We start from the raw sequence: 20,365 nt of genomic DNA, 5'->3' as shown, positions 1-20,365 counted from the left end.
GAACACGTACAACATTATTATCAGTCCAAAGAGGAGTCAAGTGGTAATGAGGTACATTTTGATTATGTCAATTGATATTATTTTATTGTAAAGGAACCTGATTCAGGATCTGCAGCTTGAAAAGAGATGCAGGTCACTGAGCTTCAATACTAATCAATATACACATTAGCAATGATCACTAACTATGAATGGATAGTGTTAAAGGAATACTACTCTTAGAATGGATATGAAATTTGAAGTCTCAAACTTGGTAAACAAGTGTATATATTCATCAATTGGACTAACTTGGTACCATGACTAAAGAATAGAATATCTATCTAAGATGATATATCCATTAAACTAAATAATTATTGAAAAATGCTTCTTAGCAGTAATGGATTACTACTTAATTTATGGATTTATTGTATTATAGAGAGATTATGTTGTATAGTTATGACACCAGGTAAGTCCACCGATGAACAAAGACTCAATTTTGCCACGTTTAAACATTTCAATTTTGTTGTCATTCTAAGAGGTAGTATATCTTTAATGATCTTAATTAAAATAGGAATATGATGTTAATATCATACATCTAAAAAAAAAATCTACATATGTGACACATGTGAATCAATACATGTAAAATTTGAAAGAAAATTTCTACTGGACTGAACACAAATTCATGTTTTGTATAATTACTAATACCAAGTTACTGTCTTCTTACTGTCAGAATTTTGGTGATAAATCAAATTTTCTGATTAATTCTGAATATCAGCTTCAAAACAGTTTGGAATCATAAAGTTTGTATGTTTATCATATCTTATATTCTTGTGGTTTCCAAATACTAGTCAGTAAAGTGACTTAGTCGGTAGCAAGTTTGATTATCGTCTGCTAGGCAATTAGGTGCTTCTCAGGTAGACTATTTCTGATACCAGTTGACCTAGTGTTGACATTCACCCCTTGGACTATTTTGAAGTTGATTCTAATTCAAAGAAATAACTAGAGCCACTCGTGGCACAGAGTGGGACTTTGCAAATGTAGCAAATTGCAAAAGACCCCGAAAAAATCATCCTTCCACGATAATTAGATCAAGCGCAAGAACAGTCTAAAGTTGAGAAATTTTCATTTTTTAGAAGATTCTAATACCGGAAGTAGACGTCAGACCTCACAAATGAAAGTATCAGCAGATAGCCAAGGTCAATGACCTTTGATCTTGTAAAAGAGAAAGTCTAAAAAGGTCAAGATCAAGAGATATACGTCATCAAAATTTCTAATTGCACACGACTATAAAACCGGAAGTTGACATAGGACAGCAAATATGAAAGTACAAATAGATAGCCAATGCCAATGACGTTTGATCCTACAAAGGTCAAGGTCAACAAAGGTCAAGGTCAAAAATTGAAAATTTTCAATTTCCAAAACCTGTTCCTTTTTTTGAACTAAGAAGCGGAAACAACCGAAATTCTAAGACAAAGTGGCTCACAATATGAGGTAATTGTATGCAAAGTTCCATTTTGAACAAATGTATACTTTGCGAGTTATGCCCCTGGCCAAAAATGTCAATAATGAGTAATTAAGCCCGGAAGTGCCACGCCCAACTCAATTTTTTTTGAATAAGTTAATCAATATTCAAAATGTTACGTTATGTTCCAAATGTCAAGTTCCTACATAATAGAGGTCAAAAGATATAGGTCAACAAAAGTCAACAAAGGTCAAAATCGAAAAATGAAAATATCCAAATGTTAAAACCCGTTCCTTTTTTGAAACTATAAAGCTGAAACAACTGAGCTGTTAATACATACTGGCCAAAAGGATGAGGTAATTGTGTGCAAAGTCTCTTTTTGAACAAATGCATCCTATGCGAGTTATGCCCCAGCCCCAAAATGTAAACAATTAGTAATTCAACCCGGATGTGCCACACCCACATAAGTTTTTTTGTCATAGGTGAATTCATATTCAAAGTGTCTAGTTATATTCCAAATATCAAGGTTCTACATCAAATAGATCATAACATATACATACACTAAGCTCAAAAAGTCGCAAATATTGTAAAAAAAAAACTCAAATTTGAAAAAATCACGAATTTCAATTTTGCTTTAAAAAAACGATTGTTCTATATCTATGTAAAGTACACGAGAAGCACATTAGGAAACCGAAAAAATTTACTCTCTAGGTTAATTAGGTCACGTGCTAGAGCAGTCCAAAGTTGCGAATTTGGATGTTTTTGGACAGCTATAAAAGCGAAAGTAGACGTCAGTGGTCAAATATGAGAGCATAAACTAATAGACAACGTCAATGACCTTCGACCCAATAAAGGTCAAGGTCATCAAAGGTCAAGGTCAAAAATTGAAAATTTTGAATTTCCAAAACCTGTTCCTTTTTTTGAACTAAGAAGCGGAAACAACCGAACTTCTAAGACAAAGTGGCTCAATTCATGAAATAATTGTATGCAAAGTCCCATTTTGAACAAATGTATACTTTGCGAGTTATGCTCCTGGCCAAAAATATCAATAATGAGTAATATTACCCGGATGTGCCACGCCCACCTTAATTTTTTTGCATAGGGTAATTGATATTCCAAATGTTATGTTGTGTTTCAAATTTCAAGCTTCTACATTATTCAAGTCAAAAGATATAGGTCAACAAATGTCAACAAAGGTCAAAATCGAAAAATGAAAATATCCAAATGTTAAAACCCGTTCCTTTTTTGGAACTATAAAGCTGAAACAACTGAGCTGTTAACACAAACTGGCCAAAAGGATGAGGTAATTGTGTGCAAAGTCCCTTTTATAACAAACGTATCCTATGCGAGTTATGCCCCAGCCCCAAAATGTAAACAATTAGTAATTCAACCCGGATGTGCCAGGCCCACCCCAATTTTTTTGCCATAGGTGAATTCATATTCAAAGTGTCGAGTTGTATTCCAAATATCAAGGTTCTCCATAAAATAGGTCATAAGATATACATACACCAAGATCAAAAAGACACAAATATGGTAAAACAAAACTCAAATTTGAAAAAATCACGAATTTCAATTTTGCTTTAAAAAAACCAATTGTTCTATATCTATGTAAAGTGCATGAGAAGAACATTAGGAAACCAAAAAAATTAACCTTCTAGGTTAATTAGGTCACGTGTTAGAGCAGTCCAAAGTTGCGAATTTGGCTTTTTACAGATAGCTATAAAACCGGAAGTACATGTCTGGGGTCAAAGGTCAAAGTATCAAATGATAGCCAAGGTCAATGACCTTTGACCCTAAAAAGGTCAATGTCATCAAAGGTCAAGGTCACGAGATACAAGCCTTCAAAAATTGAAAAAATTCGACCAGAAGTTGCAAAAAAGCAAAAGTCAAATTCAAAAATCCATTTCCAACATTTTTGTCGCCATCGACTAAAGTATACACCAACATAAAAATTTGACCAATCCCATTCTCCCCTGAAGCCCCATTTTGAGTTTTATGAAAAAGTATCAAATCAAGATGGCGGCCGAAGTATTTTTTTCGGACTAAATTTTATTTTAAAATCGGCCATAGAATTAAGATTAATAACGATATACATAATTTCGTTGAAATATTTCAATCACACCGGAAGTTATTCAACCGGAAGTTATTCAACCGGAAGTGAAAATCGATTTTCCACTTTAACCGGAAGTGACGCAAAAATTTTGAATACGTCAAATGGTTTACATTAGTGACATGCATCTTTTATCAAAATTTCAGATTAATCCGAAAAAAACTGAAAAATGGTCCAAAAATTTCGAAAATCGGCCAAAAAATGTCTGCGACAAATTTTGAAATTTTGAAACTGCTATTCTTTCAGATTTTAACAGTAGATTCCAAAAATGCAAACCCAAAGAAAATCGACCGAAAAATACGACTTCTAGAGCCGGTTATCTATTCTTGCACATATTGAACTGTGGCACTTCCGGTTTTGCAAAAAAGATCCAAAATATATTTATGCACATCGTCGCCTATATCTAAGGTTCGTGAATGTTGAATGGTTGCTGAAACTATTGTAGTCTAAGCTCAGGAAGGTGTGTAAATTTCGAAAAAAAAAAAAAAAAAAAAAGAATTGACATTTCGATAACATTTCGATTGCTGAAAGCAAAGTCCCACAATGATCTATAAATTTTATTTACCAACATAATGTAGAGAACAGAAGAATGTTACAAATCATGTATTAAGCCCAGAGCAACTTTACAAGGTCAACAGGTTACAAATTTGTCTTAAACCCCAATTGCAACAGCTACCTTTCTTGTATCACAGAATGCAGCGATTTTATTGGATTGTATGCTAGCAAATACAGTCAATCAGCCCTTGATAGATAGACTGTAAACATTATGGTCTTATGTTTATAGTCTTTTTGTCAAGGAAGCTGCCTGTGATACAAGAAAGGTGGCCATTGTAGATAAGTTAGTAATAACTTGACATTGTGAAGATGGGAGTTCAGGATATATGACGCATTATTATTGATAACTTATAATAGCTGCATATTTTAAAATATTTATATCTTAGTCTAATAGGACTGTCAAAGCTGAATGATATTGAGAATTTTTTGGGTGAATATCTGACTGTATTCTTAAAGGTGTAAGCAATTGCAGTTCTTATAACAATGATGGTATTGATGAAAGAAAACAAGAATGACGATTGATATATTTGTGTATAGTCAAAGATATTCTTTTAAAGCAGGGGTTCATCAATCCATCTCCTTCCCCTTTTAAGTCCAAGTATTATTTTGTGATAAATCTCTTAGTTTTTCCCTGCAATCTCTTTCATGTTGGAGAATACAACCTGACTGAATAGAACAAATTGAATTATAATTGTCCAAATTGTTATTTGCTAAGCTGTTTTAGACCTGTTTTAAAGCACAATTCTTGATATATTTAAGTTGGTGCATACTTCACCTTTAACTAATTAGGTTTTATTTTGTAAAAGACCTAACTTGATGGTGAAAAGTGTTCTTGGTGTAAGTGTATATAGTGGTCAAACTAGTTTAATTTTACAATCTCATGAATATCTGACATCTGTACAGCTAACTTGACCTGTTTTGACCACAAAATTTCATGTTTGTTGAAATTGCAACAAATGACTGTATTTATTTTTGATAGTGTAACTAAAAGATGTTTTTCATGCTATTTATAAGTAGATAAGAATCATAAAAATCTGTACAAGCAATACAATTCTGTTAATCAATATCTTGTCCGACTGTCTTGGTTGGAGATTTTTGTCGCCGATGAAAGTCTTGAGTAAAATCTTGCATGGTCCTGTGCTTCCACAACATGATTATCGCTTCCCTACAGGATTTATAACTGTCTCCAATGATTTTATCAGATTCATTTTCCTTACAATGATTACTGACATGGTGGAAAACAACTGACTGGAGAATTTTGTCCTCTTGTGTGCCTGGGCCAGTTGGTGAAACTCTTGATAAGACTCTAGTCAGCGATAAAAATCTTTCGACCAAGACCTGATGCTTTCTGCTTTCTGTTTAAAATTGTGTTTAGCAAATGAATACACAAAAATTTATATTTTCAGTAAAATGCACAAAGCGAAGTCTCCAGATAACAAGTTGGTCTTTCAAGATATAAATGTTTCCATAAATAAAACAGTTATCTTACAAAATGTCTCTGGGGTGGTTCACAGTAAAGAAGTTTTGGCTGTCATGGGACCTAGCGGTAAGTGTTTGCAAACCCTGGGTTGAAAGAAAGACATGATTTTTCTGCACATGCTAGGCTAATTAGGTAAGGTAATGAAATAGGGTGAAGGTTTTTTAAAAAAAATTAAAGGTAGGATATCAGCTACCCTTGGTTTAAACCTTAAGAGGCTGAACCACCATAGTCTAGGATATCTGAGATTTATAATATCTTTCCACCACTGAAATTGTAAATGTGTAAGCAAATAATCACAGCATCACACCTTTTCTGGCAAATTTTCCTCATTGCACTTATCATAACTTAATAGTTTCTTAACTTAGTTTCTAGGAATTAAAATTCCATCCTTTTTGCTTCCAAAGGTTCTGGGAAAACAACATTACTAAATACAATAGCTGGTAGAACTGGTGCCAAATCAGGAGATATAGAATTAAATGGTCACAGATTGAATAAGCGCTTACGTAGAAAAATGGCTTATGTTTTACAAGAAGATTTATTCTATACCAATCTAACATTATGGGAAACATTATATGTAAGTGTACTCTTTTTTTCTTGTATTGATGATGTATCCAAAAAATGGCAAATATGTACCTTTTCTACAGGAGAACATCATCCATAACTATTTGAATCACTTTTCAAAATGGATATCTGAGATCAGTGTTGTCTGCGGTTGACAAGAATATACAAGGGCAGATGACATACGAAAAATCCATAGCTTTGCATGTATTTATAATTGATTGTACTGGTATTAAGAGTGATAAGTTCCTAAAATCTCCTATGTAAAGCACTGGCCAGGGTCACAAATAAAAGGGATTTGCAAGATATAAAGTAGGGTGGAGTTAACAGAGATAGTATTTAGTTTTGAACATAAGACTGTACTGATAATCTACAATAAAAATATATTGAATATCAAAGTTTTCTTATTATCAGTTCTACAAGATAAGGGAGTATGAGTAGATTCTAAAAAGAACTGGTTTAATACTATTATTGTGGTCTGGGATGAAACTTTCTGTGCAATAATATTCAGTTACATTTGGGTCATAAGAGGTCAACCTTTCCCATTTTGGAATACACCATTCCCCCCAAAAAGTAAAGTGTTGTTGCAGTGTAGCTCTGTACATGAGTTACTCACTCATTCTAGAACTAACATTAATAAGAAAGCTTTCCTCAATAATTTAACCAATCATATAGTCTGTTTGAGTTGAACAGCTCTGCCCTCTATATATGGTCATAAATATCTAAAGATCCAACACTAGACAATGCCTAGCTACAAAGTAAAGATGAGATTATATGTATGCAAACTCAAAATCAATTGAAATCAGACCAGAGAAAATCCTATCCAATAAGTTCTTGTTTAATATGTCCTCAAACTCACCACCTCTGTAATTGCAACGAATGGCTAGACATTTGCAGACGGCTACAGACCGCTAAAATGAGGGAATCGTCTTTATAACATCATTACTGTGGGACATTCTCCTCTTCTCCTTTGTTTCCTGACCCAATATTAGCAGTTTTCCTTTTACGTTAATAGTTTTGCAGACTAAACATACGGATCCTGTTTTTCAGTTTGAGTTCTGCTTACATACAAATGTAATAACTCTTTCATAACTTTTATTATTTTTATAACAAATACAGAAACAACTTTTTATATATTATTTCCACTCTTATTTATAAAAAGTTATTAAAAAAATATCAATTAAAAATTATAATTAATTATAATACATTGCAATACTGTTACAGAAACTGCACTGTAAGATAATGATATTTGCAATTCATCTTTTTAACATACTCTAATATAGAAAAAGTGAGTGAAATTCATAGTTTGAGGTATTTCTAAAGGAATTATGCGGTTTTCTTTCATTTCTAGTACTGAAGACTATTTATATATATATATATATGGTTAAAAATGTTTTTTTTCACAAATTTTGATGTAAAAATGATTGTAATAATGATACAATTACCCGTTTATCCATATATTTCTGTCCAACTGAATCATGATTATTATATTCACAAATCATATCATTGGATGAGTATAATTTACTGTATTTAATTGTAACTTAATGCTATTCTCACATTGTGGGCAACATAAATATTTGAATTTCACGATAACTTCGCTCAAAAATTGCGATTTCCTCTCTGTCACCTGTTGGTGATGATGAAATTGAATTGAAAATTGGGCCTTTTATAACTCTGGACACCTCCCTGGGGTGAAGGCCATGTATATTCCCAATATTTGTGTAAATATTCAGGAAGACATTTAAATTCATTCTTAATGGCTCTTTGAAAATCATTGGTAACCATTCGTAAGAAATCGTAGTCTATTAGGAAGTGTTCACCAATTACTTACCAATGGCTTACCAATGTTTACACAACATTCACTGAATTTCAGGAAGTGCTACCTAAATTGAATGATCTTAGAGGTTTATCATCATTTTCATTCGTGACCACTTTCACTAGTATATTCACCACAATGTGAACTTTTCCTGACTTTTTTGACATTTCTCTCCATTTTTATTACCATAGGAAATTGGATTTCTACTGGGCCAACAATATTAGGGTTCTGAGGATTTTGGAATGTTATTTCAATTGAATGGACCCAATTGAGACAGTATTTGAGTTTGTCATGTTGACCCCTTTATGGGAGGAACAGTGTTATTATTTCCATTATGGAATGTTTTTCACTTATATTTTAAATAATAGCACTTCAGTTTACAAACATACTACATCAGATTCTAAGATTGCAATTCTAACATGTCATTAACATTGGGAATTCACAGACACTATTCACATATAAAATTCATATTTTCAAGGTTATTCAATTCACAAATCACAGAAATGCATTGAAAAACATTATATTTCTACTCCATGCTTGTTTTCCCATAATGCACTAAGAAAGTATTCTCATAAAGACTAGCACTGTTTGATTATGACACATGTAATACAGACCATATTAAAGATCATAAAAATACTATTTTACACAACAAATAATTTTGCACATTAAAAGTTAATCTAAGTTTTCTGCGACCAAGCAGAGCATTGATTTGAACTGGTCTTCCATTCTATCTAAAGCCTTGCACTAAAGGAACTGGTCGTCAACTTGGTATTGATTGGACGAAAATTCACCTGATACACTTGAGTAAAGTTATGCTGTTACCGTAGCGATAAGTGAACACAACAGGGGTCCAGTTTTAGCTGAGAATTGATCATTTGTCACTCTTTAACAATCTTCATCGACTTGACACAGGCACTATTGAAATATTCATTGACAAAGTTGTCATTTTCTTCCAACGTACCACCATTTTGACTAGGGTATTGTTTAATTATATCATCCATGCTATTGTCTTCCAATCTTTTACTTAAATAAAAACACGAATGGGGACCACAGGTCATATTGTTATCATGTTGTAATTTCACTGAGTTAATGGCAATGTACTCAAAATCTGAATTAAAGTGTGTTGGTTTGTTTCCTGTTGAATCGAAGTATTCGCGTCCATTTGACAAGACCATGACTCCAATAGCATGGCACCACACAGCTGAGTTTATATCCTTAGATACCAGGTATCCTCCCTCTTCAAGTTTTCCACTCAAGTCTTGGCTATTTATAAATCCTTTGAATTTTAGATACTTATTCATGACCTGCTCCAGCTCCTTTTTACTACTGCCCCACACTTTATAATTTTTACTATGGGGTGAATTAAGTCGATGAACACAAGCTAGGCTTGTCGGTGATGATGCAGATGGCAACAGACTTGAACTCAAGAAATTTTTATATTCTGGATCATTGGGAACTAACTGAGCCTTGTCAAATTTGAACTGCTCTGCTCCTTTGAAGTCCCTGTATGATGGCTGATTAGAATCTATGCCTTTCAGGGATGAATTGCACAGCAGCTCACTATTTTCAGTTGCTTGAGCCATTTCTGTTACACTTCAGCTGTTGATCTGTTGATCTGTTGATCTGTTAACATCAAAATCTACAAAAAAAGATAAACTATTGAATATTTGCAATCACAAATAGAAAACCAATATTTTCAACTTTGTATCAAGTTCTGAAATACCACAGAATGGAATCCTTGTTGAATATTGTCAGAGCTCGTGTATAGAAAACAAAATTCATACATTTTAGGTTAAGCACGTTTGTATGCATATTTCAGAGGAAAAATTGTAAATGTTTATGTTAAACTTGTGATTTGTAACACCACAAGGCCCTTTATTCTAATGATATTCATTCAAACCCGTGTATAATATTTGATTTGTTAACTTGACATTTTTTATGCATATCTTCTCATGTTAAAACTTAGTTAAAGTTAAAATATTTTGATATATTACCTTGTATTAATGTTTTAATTTATAACCTCAAATCAGTGAATAACCTTATTTCGAGAAATGAACATCCAATGTGTTTTGATAACAATATGGCGGATAAATACTACTTTCAATACCAGTATGGAATTATGGGTAGTGATGCAATAATGTATGATTTCAAATTCCCCGGGAATATATGCCGTATGAATGAATCTATTCACAATAATATGCTAGTCAGTAAAAATGAACTTTGAACTATTAACAGTATATACATATGCATCTTAAACCTTTGCGTGTTAAACTAAGCTCTACTACACTTCTGTTTGTGGAAATGAAATTAGTGGTATTTGTATCTCACCAATCAGATTGCAGTTTAGGTTAAAAGGAAATGAAGAAAGGCTGAAGGTCATGTAAACAAAACAGTAATTGACAAATTTGACTCACTCTGTATCTATGATATATATTCTTAAAGATGGATTCCCTTATTTTCCTTTATGAAAATGAAAATGCTAATACTTATGTGAATAGAAAGTAGAGGTGTTCTAATGACTTGGAAAAATACCAGTTTGTCTCACGTGTCCATAATTGATTCATAATTAACTAAATTAAAAGAGGATTACCAGCAGAATTTCAAAGAGTGACCGATCAAGAAAGGTCAAAAAGTCTTTTTTTGTTTATCCAGACTATACATATATGGACATTTATGATTGGTTGAAACTCTTAATTATATGCAATAAGAACATAATTATATGATTAAGAATACTGATAATTCTTGAGAAATACCAAATCAAATAGTTAGCTTAATTTGACACTAAATAATAATGAAACCCTTCTTTAATTGCCAAAAAGGAATTGTTAATTAAATAGCTTGATATAGTTTGGTGTATAGCTTTGTAACAGCTCAATATTATTAGTTGAAACCTTCAGAATAAGTAGGAGACATATTTCTCTACATTTTGGCGTTTATTTAGCTAAGATTTGTACAGTAGTTTTTAAACATTAACCAGAAAACATAACAAAGTCACAATTTAAACCTTTTAAAGGAAAATGTTTGATGACGTCACTATTGCAAAATATACATCATCAACCACTTAGTTTTAGAGGAATTGCAGGAATCACAGACGTCTAATTGAAAATTAAAACGGTATTATCAGTCTCCCTGATAAACATAAAAAATGTAGAAAAACTATTTTCCTCCAAGAAAAGAGACTGCCCTGTCTTTGCCAATCAACCCCAGTCCCGAATAGCCTTGACCCCTTTTTTGTGACCCTTACTCGGGTCTTTCCCCTTATATTTCCTTGATTCACCCTTGCTAAATATGACAGCAGTATGAAATGAGGTCAAGTCAATTTTATTTGGCTTTTTTCTCTTACACAAACAAATTGTAACCCGATTCTCTTTTATTTGATGGAATTTTGAGTGAAACTTGTGTAAAGGTTGATTGTCTGAATCTCACTTATACCCCTTATACACTGCAATAGTAATTCAGTTATATCCAGGTCTGATTTTCATCCAGATAATTGGCACTGTGAAACCAAACAAAAGTTATAATCCAGTTGTACAGTGCAAAAAGGGTAAAAATGAAAATTTTGCATCATATACCAATAAAAATGGAAAAAGGGAATATAATTTTGTTTCTTTTCTTTCATCAAAAGGACAAATTTTTTTTGTGGGCTAAAATGTTGTAAAACAAACAAACCCTAACCTTTAACCATACAATACATTGTTTCCTATTAATTTCTATTAGTTTCAGAAAACGTTATTTCGGTTCTTAATTTATATAATATTTTTTGCACTTTTTTCTGCATATAACAGTAACTGATGTAACTGAATTTTTTCCTCGGGCTGTGCTTGTTTTTACAACCACTTTCACCTAATCCTAACCCTATCATGTGGCATAGGTCAGAAGTGAGCTGGATTATCATCTACTCTTGGGCCATTAGGTTCTGTGGTTTCAAATCCTCCTTAAAGTAAGAAAAATTCTGATGCCTGTTCTTCCGAGTGTTGGTTTTCACCCACTTATACCTATCCACATATCGAGGATGACCGCTTGAAACCACATAAGTATAAGTGCCATTCTTCTAGCACTCCCATAGAGTACAATGAATCTTACCTATCATATATTTCTTTTTTTTTTCCAGTTCACAGCCATGTTAAACCTGCCAGATAAAATTCCTAGATTTGAAAAACTTCATAGAATAGATGAAATTATAGAAGCATTAGATTTGGAAAAATGTAGAAAAACAAGTAAGTTTGGATTCTGAGTTTGACCAATCATACCTAAAAAGGGTAATTTTTTAAATAAGGTAATCAGTAATAGTGTTCACAGCCCAGCATTGAAATTTGAGCCTTCGAACAGTGGCCTAGGAGCCAAGTGGGGGCCAAATAATTGTCAAGTGGGGCCAATAGCACCAGGCATTTAAGAACACAGTGATATTTGAAACTAGGGGGGCAATCGCCAGGCCAGCCAAATTTCTGTGGGGGCCATAGCCCCCTCTACCTCTCCGTAGAAACTGCATCCAGTTATTGTCATATCCCTCAATTGAATATGAATATTGATCAATTCAAAATGAAATAAAAATGCATGAAACTTGGTTTATTCCCAATAAAGTATGAATTTTAGAATTTGTTATTCAGATGAAAATAAATTGGACAATTTCAAAAATTTGGACAGTATTCTTATAGAGAATTATTATGTTGATGGTATTAAAGATGGTGAAACATGTTGAAATAGTTTGGAAAAAGAGGTGCCCACAATCAGAATCTCTAATTGGAGAGGCCAAATGTTTCTAAAATTAGATATTTAAGAAAAATAAAGAAACGTCATGCTTTAAAGACAGACCTATAATGTACACTGTGTATTTTCTGTTCCATTTAATAGTTCTATGTTCATATACAATAATTAGTCAAACCCTCTTAATGTGTTTATTAATTTTATGCACTAGTTGAGCTTTGATATCTATGGCTGACTATACACAAAAATCTAAATGTGCTTTTTAACAAACATGGATAAAGTAGACAAATCTCAAACCTGAACAATTAAGATTATACTTCACACGCCATTTTCTAATATGTAAACAATACACTATATATAAACACAGTAATGCTTGTGCTTATATCGAGGGGGATTCCTCTAAATGACGTGATTTATAAAGGAATAATGTAACAGTGATCTAGTTTACACTACCAGCTAAACATTATAATCTGAATATGCTTTAAATAACAAACATAGACAAATTTCCCTCCTAAACAATTAAGATAATGCTTTACATGCTTTTTCTAAAGAGAAAACAATAAAACGATACAAAATGAAAATCTGAACACTTAAGGGAATTCCCCTAAACACGCGGTCCATAATTTACTGTAAAGGAATGTAGTAACAGTGTCAAATGAAAATAACACAAAGCTATGCAATTTAATCACTAAATTTGGTTTCTCTTTTTTTGATAAAAACATGTTGTATCTATAAAAAGTAATTGTATGCTTATGACATTTATTATGATAAATTTGAAAAGAACATACCGTCAGGGACAATCCCAGAATGCCTTCTAAAATATAGGGCCGTATAAAATTGGGTCACAGAATTATTAAAAAGTGTAATAATAAGACATGGAATTGTAGCAAGACTTTCGGATGTTATGCTGATCAATTGTGTAAAATTTACATATTTTTACAAAACTAATACTGATTGGTCAGTTACTGAGATTAGTAATAGGAAATCTTTCCCCATGAAAGGCTTGCAACTTAGAGGCTTGTACAGAGTTGCTGGATTTGAATTCAGCTCTGACAGTTGTCCCTGCATTATTTGTACCCCCAGATTCGGGAGTCTTGTCATTTTTTTAGAATGGATATTACAAAATTATTTGCATGTTATTATTTTTTCTAGTGATTGGTGGAATGTTTGAACATGGATTATCTGGTGGTGAAAAGAAAAGATTAAGTATAGGTTGTGAATTATTGACCAATCCCCATGTTATGTTATTAGATGTAAGTTGTCATGGGAAATTCTGTTTTCATGGTCTTGACTGTAAAACGTATTTTGGTGATTATTTGAGGACTATTTGGAATCCCCAGTGTTTAGAATGCCTTTTGTTGGTAAAAATATAGGTCATCTGATCGGTCAGTCACTAAAACAATTTTACTTTAAACACTTAAAGTTATTGTAAAGAGGTTTTCTAAACTTTTGATTTGTATTCCAAACTTTAGTCAGGACGTCTGTGGTTCTCACAATTCAACTAAAACTAAGCATTTTATGTTGTCTCTATCACATAGGACCTTATATTACATAAACAGATTTTGTGATAGTGACATCATCAAACACTCAGACGTCTGACTGAAAATTTGACTGTGCAAATCATTGCTATCAGTGTCCCAGATACACATAAAAGATTATTAGACCTCTTCACAATCTCTTTAAGGATATGAGGATAGTAAAAATCAGTATGAGTACTGTTTAATTATTATTTTAGGAGCCTACATCAGGTTTAGATTCTAGTACAGCTTATAGTTTAATGGTTCAGATGACAGATTATGCTCAGAAAGCTAATAAAGCTATCATTGTTACCATACATCAACCATCCAGCCAAATATATCATCTCTTTTCTAATCTCTTATTATTAACAGATGGTCAGGTAGGACTTCTTTATATTGCTTTGTGGGATACCACGACGACTGCAAACTATGATATGATTTGCTAATAGACATAATATGTTATATTCACATGTCTACCTTCACGTTCACCCAGATTTTTCCTTTTTGTTAATGCATGTCAGCAAGGCCGAAAAGGGAATGTGATTATTGAATGATATGAATAAGAGAGCTCTAATGTGGGAAAATGTAAATGAGCTATTATATATTACAGGTAGCTTATAATGGATCACCACATGATGCTTTAGAGTTTTTTAAAAATATTGATTTAGTTTGTGATGAACATTATAATCCAGCTGACTTTATGTGTAAGTATTTAATATGTTTGAAAGTATATGAAGATAGTGAATATGTCAACTCAAATACCCAAATTATTCAACTCAAACACCTCAGATAGTCATCTTAAACACTGAAGTAAGTCAACTTAACACCTCATTTAGTCATCTTAAACACCGAAATTTGTCAACTCAACACCTCAGTCATCTTAATCATCTAGTTAGTTAACTCAAATGCTCAAGTTTGTCAACTCTAACATTCAGGTTAATCAACTCTAACACCTAGGCCAGTTAACTCTAACACCTAGATAAGTAAAATCAAACACCTATGTTAATCAAATCAAACACTCAGGTCAGTTAAATCAAAAACACAGGTCAGTTAACTCAAACACACAATCTAGTCAACACAAACACTCCAGTTAGTCAACTCAAACATCCAAGTTAATAAACTGAAACAAATAACCCAAGTTAAATCAAAGTTAAAGAAAATAAGTTAAAGAAAAATCAATTTTGTTTTTTATTTTAGTAGAGCTAGCAAAGAGAGATAATGAAACAAAACAGAAAATCATTAATGCTTGGAAGGAGAAACAGTATGTTGCAATTTTTTGAATTTTTACCTAATCTCTAAGATACACTCTGACAGCAACATGAGTCACAGTTACACAAATTTCAAAACTTGTTTTTATTCTTGGAAGCCTAACATGCTTTTTCAAGTTGTGATAATCATTATAGAGCAATTTAAGCTCTCGGTTTTAAAGTTTGAGTCACTGTGACTTGTTTTGCTTTGCCAGCCAGCCTAATTAGAATAAGACCAAATATTCGTTAACCAATCAAATTCCTTCACTCTGTAAAAAAATCCCAGCGCTGGAGAGGGCAGAAGTTGATTGGTTAAAGTAGAGGTCATCACGGTTAAGTCAAAGGGTTATTACGACAATTTTTAATGGTATGGTTACAGGTTTGAATAAAGATTTCTTGTTTTGTTTTAAACCAAGGATTATTTATCATTTAGAGGTGAAAAACAGTACTTAACATATAAAGATGACCAATCAGAACATACAGTAGGAGATAGTAAGAAGACCAATGGTACTTTAGATTTTCAGTCCAATGCTATGGAAGATATAGCTTTAACCAATATAAAAGTCTTAGGTATATTTTTTATGATATCAAAATATATAGAAAAGACATCATTAGAAATAGGATAAGAAATTTTTAGTTCGAGATATTTTGAAGGTCAAAGAATCAAAAAGTCGTTTTTTATCGAAGTATGCTGTCACAATGAACTTAATCCTGTCATTGGCCTGTGGTTTGATGTGGTTTCAAGTAGACAGAACATATTCAACTATTAGAGACAGAATGGGATTTGTAAGGATTTAATAATAGACAGATTCACATATTCAGTAGGAACTTTTAGACCAGCTACAAAAATATCATTTACTATACTTGGCTATGGCGTGCTAATAATTCCTTTATTTCTGATACCTGCTTTTAGATACATCCAATAGTTCCTATATCTCAATTTGATGCTTTTTCAATGTCTGCCCCTCTGAGATGCATCACTAACAGCTTGAAAATCTAAAGGTATTATCTGGCCCTGGATGAAGCCTGGACCTTCAGAATAGCAAGCTAGCATCTAACTCACTGAACCACTACAGCTCCTATAGGCTATTAACTACATCAGGTCCTGCTTTTTTCTGTTTCAGGTATTCTTCGTTGTAGTTTTCTGGGCATTTACCCCAATCACTGATGCTATTTTATGCTGTAAGTTAGAATTTTCTGTTAAAGTTCCTTCACACCATAGTGATTACCAGTTGAGTATGGTTGCAAATAATGAAATTGGTCACGAATTCTGAATTTGATTATAATCTAAGCCCTAATTATGTGGGAGACTAGGGGGAAAACATTGGTACATGTAAATTATGAAGTATTCATTTATTTTAATGTCATTATTAATGAGTTATTTAACAGAATATTCACATAATTAGAACAAGTCAGAACAAATTATTTTGCAGCTACCTGTAGTATTTTTAAATCCTTTTTCGGATGGCATGCAACTAAATATAATCACACTTTACATTACATGATATTAGTCATCATCCAGAATGATGAGGTCTAGAATGTTCAATTAATTTACTCTAGTTTAAGCTGTTTGTAAATATGCCAGACATTGATTTTTTTGTTCTGAAAAGTAATACAGGTAGCTGAAGTTTGTAAAACTAAATAGCTAGATCCAATTCACATAACAGATAGAATGATGTTAAATGATTTGGGTTTTTTTTCAGTTCCCAAAGAAAGAACTATAATGATGAAAGAAAGAGCTGCCGGTTCATACAGATTACTTGCTTACTATTTAGCTAAATCTTGTAGTGAATTACCTTTAATGACAATTATGCCAGTTGCATTTGTAACTATCAGTTATTGGATGGCTGGTTTTAAAGGTGTTCCTGAATTCTTTGCTACTGCAGCAATTGTTCTAGTGTCGTCTCTAGTTGCTCAGGTAAATATTTTCTTCATTTGAATTTCAGAGAGTTTGTTAACTTGAATCGATATGGGACATTTAACCCTCAGTTTCAATTGTCTCTGACATTATATATCTGAACATTACTTCAGATTACTCTTTAGTTGTTGTCATGGCAACAGATTTGTAGTTGTTACCAGAAATACTTAAATGAATGGTTTTCGAAGAGTTTTGCACCTTTGATTAGTTACAGCAATATTTGCAAATTGATGCCATCTGTGTCTCCAACACACATACAAATTTTTAAAAATCATCTTTATAATCCTTTTAAGCTGAAAAATATTGGATGGCTCATTGTATATCTACTTTCACCTTGTTTATATCATATTTATCTGTTTCAGGGAATGGGTTTTGTAATTGGAGCTTCATTTAGAAACTTTCAAACAGCCATGACAACTTCAACTACCCTAATGCTGTGTTCTTTAATATTTGGTGAGTTGATTTCAAATAAACAACTAACTCCATTTTAAGAAATATCAATCTTGTTTCATGTAATAAACATAACAATCCTGCCATGAAAAAGGGTATTGAATTTAAATTTTATGCTTGCTTAAATCAGATTTCAGATCCCAGTTGCCCAATCAATCTCAGTATGAAATATCATAAAATCTGTGCCTTGGTCCATTACAATGAATTTTGTTTATTTGTGAAATATCCCAAAATGCCAAAATATTTTTGGTCTATTTTAAAATAATATGCATTAAAGTATGCATAAGAAAGATATTGCATTAAAGTTTAATTGTTGTGTTCAAGTCAAGTCTGGATGTAAAATCTTTTGTGATCGTATTATTTTCTAATATGCATTGGTTCTAGACCCCACAGAAAAATCTAAATTGCAAAATTGGAAGTTAAAAATTTTGTTTTCTTTGAATTGAGTTCAGATGCATTAAGTTACAATGAAATTTAATATTTTATGGATAACCGTTTCAGATTTTAAATATGATATTTCTTTCTTTATTATAGGTGGTTACTACAGTCAAAAATTTCCTTCTTGGTTGTCATGGTTGAAATATTTTTCATTTTTACATTATCCATTTGCTGCCATTACAATTCTAGAAATGTCAGATACAGAAAATATCATGTAAGTAAAAAGGAATAGAAATGTATGAAAATCACATAATTCCTTCAAAAATATCTCAAACTAAGAATTTCATTTTCTTTTTCTGTAAAATGGCAGATGTCTCAAGAAAAGACAACTCGTCTTTTAAACTTTCTAACGCGGATAATTTTGGAAAGATATGGAATTGAGGGCTCAAATTGTGACAGTGAGCTGTGAACACTATTACTGATTAGCTTAGCGTTAGCTAAAAAATTCCTGTTTCTGAAACTAAGGTACAATTGGTCAAATAAAGGCGAACCTGTCTCTTTTTATTGTTGGGCCTTATAGAGGCTTGATAAGTTTAGTTGAAACCTTCAGAATAATAAGGATACAAACCAAACCAAAATATCTTAGCGACTGTAAATGTTTTAAAATATTTCTCTGGTTTTATATTTTAGGTGTGCTAATGTAACATTGTTAGACTTTCCCCAGTGTAATAGTAACACCACAGATGTTGTAACATTAAAAATGATCTTAGAGGAAGTTACAGTTACCATTCCATTCCATTGTTATATCTCATCATTATTTATCATGTTATTTGGTATTCGAATCATTGCTTACTATATCTACGCATAACAACCAGACAAAAATACTTATAGTCCCTACCTATAATAAATAACAATTAGCATTCAGGGTAAATACAAACTTTATGTACCATATAATTACGAGTATAATGCACACCTGTTCTTACCAAATAGTACCAGTATGAGTATCTGGCCCCCGTTTACACCAAAATATTAGACTTACGATCATCTTACGCAAATTTTTACGTGTGTTTCACAAACAAACTTACGAAGATCTTAGCTGCGAAGGATTTACTCATGTCGTCCACAGCATTGTCTTGTTGAATTTACATCTTTATTTCATAAATTAACAAAAAAGAAATATATTTCATTAGACTTTTTAAGTCCCCTAAATACTTTATAAAGGTCTATAGTGGTGAAAATTTGCTAATTTTTCGGGAAAATGGTGATTAAATTTTGAAGCGTCATCTCAGTCGAAAATTGACAGGTCATATTAGCAAAAATAAGGAAAATTATGCAGGGAAATTGCAAAAATATTAAATGCTTTGATATTAATAAGTTCTCAAAACGCCAAAATTTCTTAATATAAGAGTTTTAGTGAAACGCAAATTATGGATTATTTCTTACGTAAGACAGAATTAAGAAAAGTTTGGACTTAAGAAGTTTAGTGAAACGGGGGGGCCTGGTATATTTTAAATCAAGTTTGGTACTTATGTGTCATCATGTCTCATTTCATTGGCATGTTTGTGCAGAGGCAGAGCCCAACAAAGGCAAAAACTTAAATAAGATCATATTAAATATTTTTGGAATCCGAGACATCTATTTTATTTTTATACATTCTATAAGATAGTGTTTTTTACTATTCAAAATCATTTCTATTTTCATGAGGCCCTGTAGTCTAGGGTATTTAAATTTAAATATGATTATTTTGAAAGTTTTACTAATTGTTAAAGCATTAGTCTAATTAAAATTAGACCAATCTTTCAGTCTGCTTTTTTAGTGGCTTTTATTTTTGATATCCACCTCAGTAAGGGTCTTCTACCCTCTCCAACACTGGCATTTTATAACTGGGTGTTAATCAGGTTAGGTCAAAAGGTTAATTTGCCAAACGTTCAAGAGGACTGTCTTTAGACCCTAACTGAAGTGGCTATATTATATTAAAAGCTAATAAAAAATGGAACGAAAGTTTGGTCTAATGTCATTCTATGAATGTTTCAGATTAGACCCTTACAAATTTTAATTAGAGTTAGTTCTATTGATTATATAGAAGCTTTTGCGATAGTGACGTCATAAAAGGCTTAGATTTAGTGGAATTCCAAGAACTACTGAAGTGGGATTGAAAACTGGAATGGTACAAATCAATGATATCACTGTTCTC

The 20,365-nt window shown here is 32.2% G+C and overlaps 1 protein-coding gene across 1 annotated transcript; it reads left to right on the top strand.

Moving 5' to 3' along the window:
• Positions 1-5,513: 5,513 nt before the first annotated feature.
• On the top strand, positions 5,514-18,449 carry LOTGIDRAFT_116996 (hypothetical protein; the record flags this gene model as incomplete). The annotated part of the gene is made up of 13 exons (XM_009055756.1): positions 5,514-5,649; positions 5,988-6,157; positions 12,069-12,174; positions 13,814-13,914; positions 14,397-14,558; positions 14,789-14,897; positions 15,163-15,267; positions 15,435-15,562; positions 16,053-16,211; positions 16,550-16,607; positions 17,129-17,343; positions 17,706-17,796; positions 18,328-18,449. 13 exons carry the CDS (start codon positions 5,514-5,516, stop codon positions 18,447-18,449), a joined length of 1,662 nt encoding a protein of 553 aa, XP_009054004.1.
• Positions 18,450-20,365: the final 1,916 nt, after the last annotated feature.

Source organism: Lottia gigantea (genome assembly GCF_000327385.1).
Source record: "Lottia gigantea unplaced genomic scaffold LOTGIsca_25, whole genome shotgun sequence".
Classification (NCBI taxonomy): Eukaryota; Metazoa; Mollusca; class Gastropoda; family Lottiidae; genus Lottia; species Lottia gigantea.
Note: the sequence above shows the minus strand (reverse complement) of the source record. Positions and strands in the feature narration are given on the sequence as shown.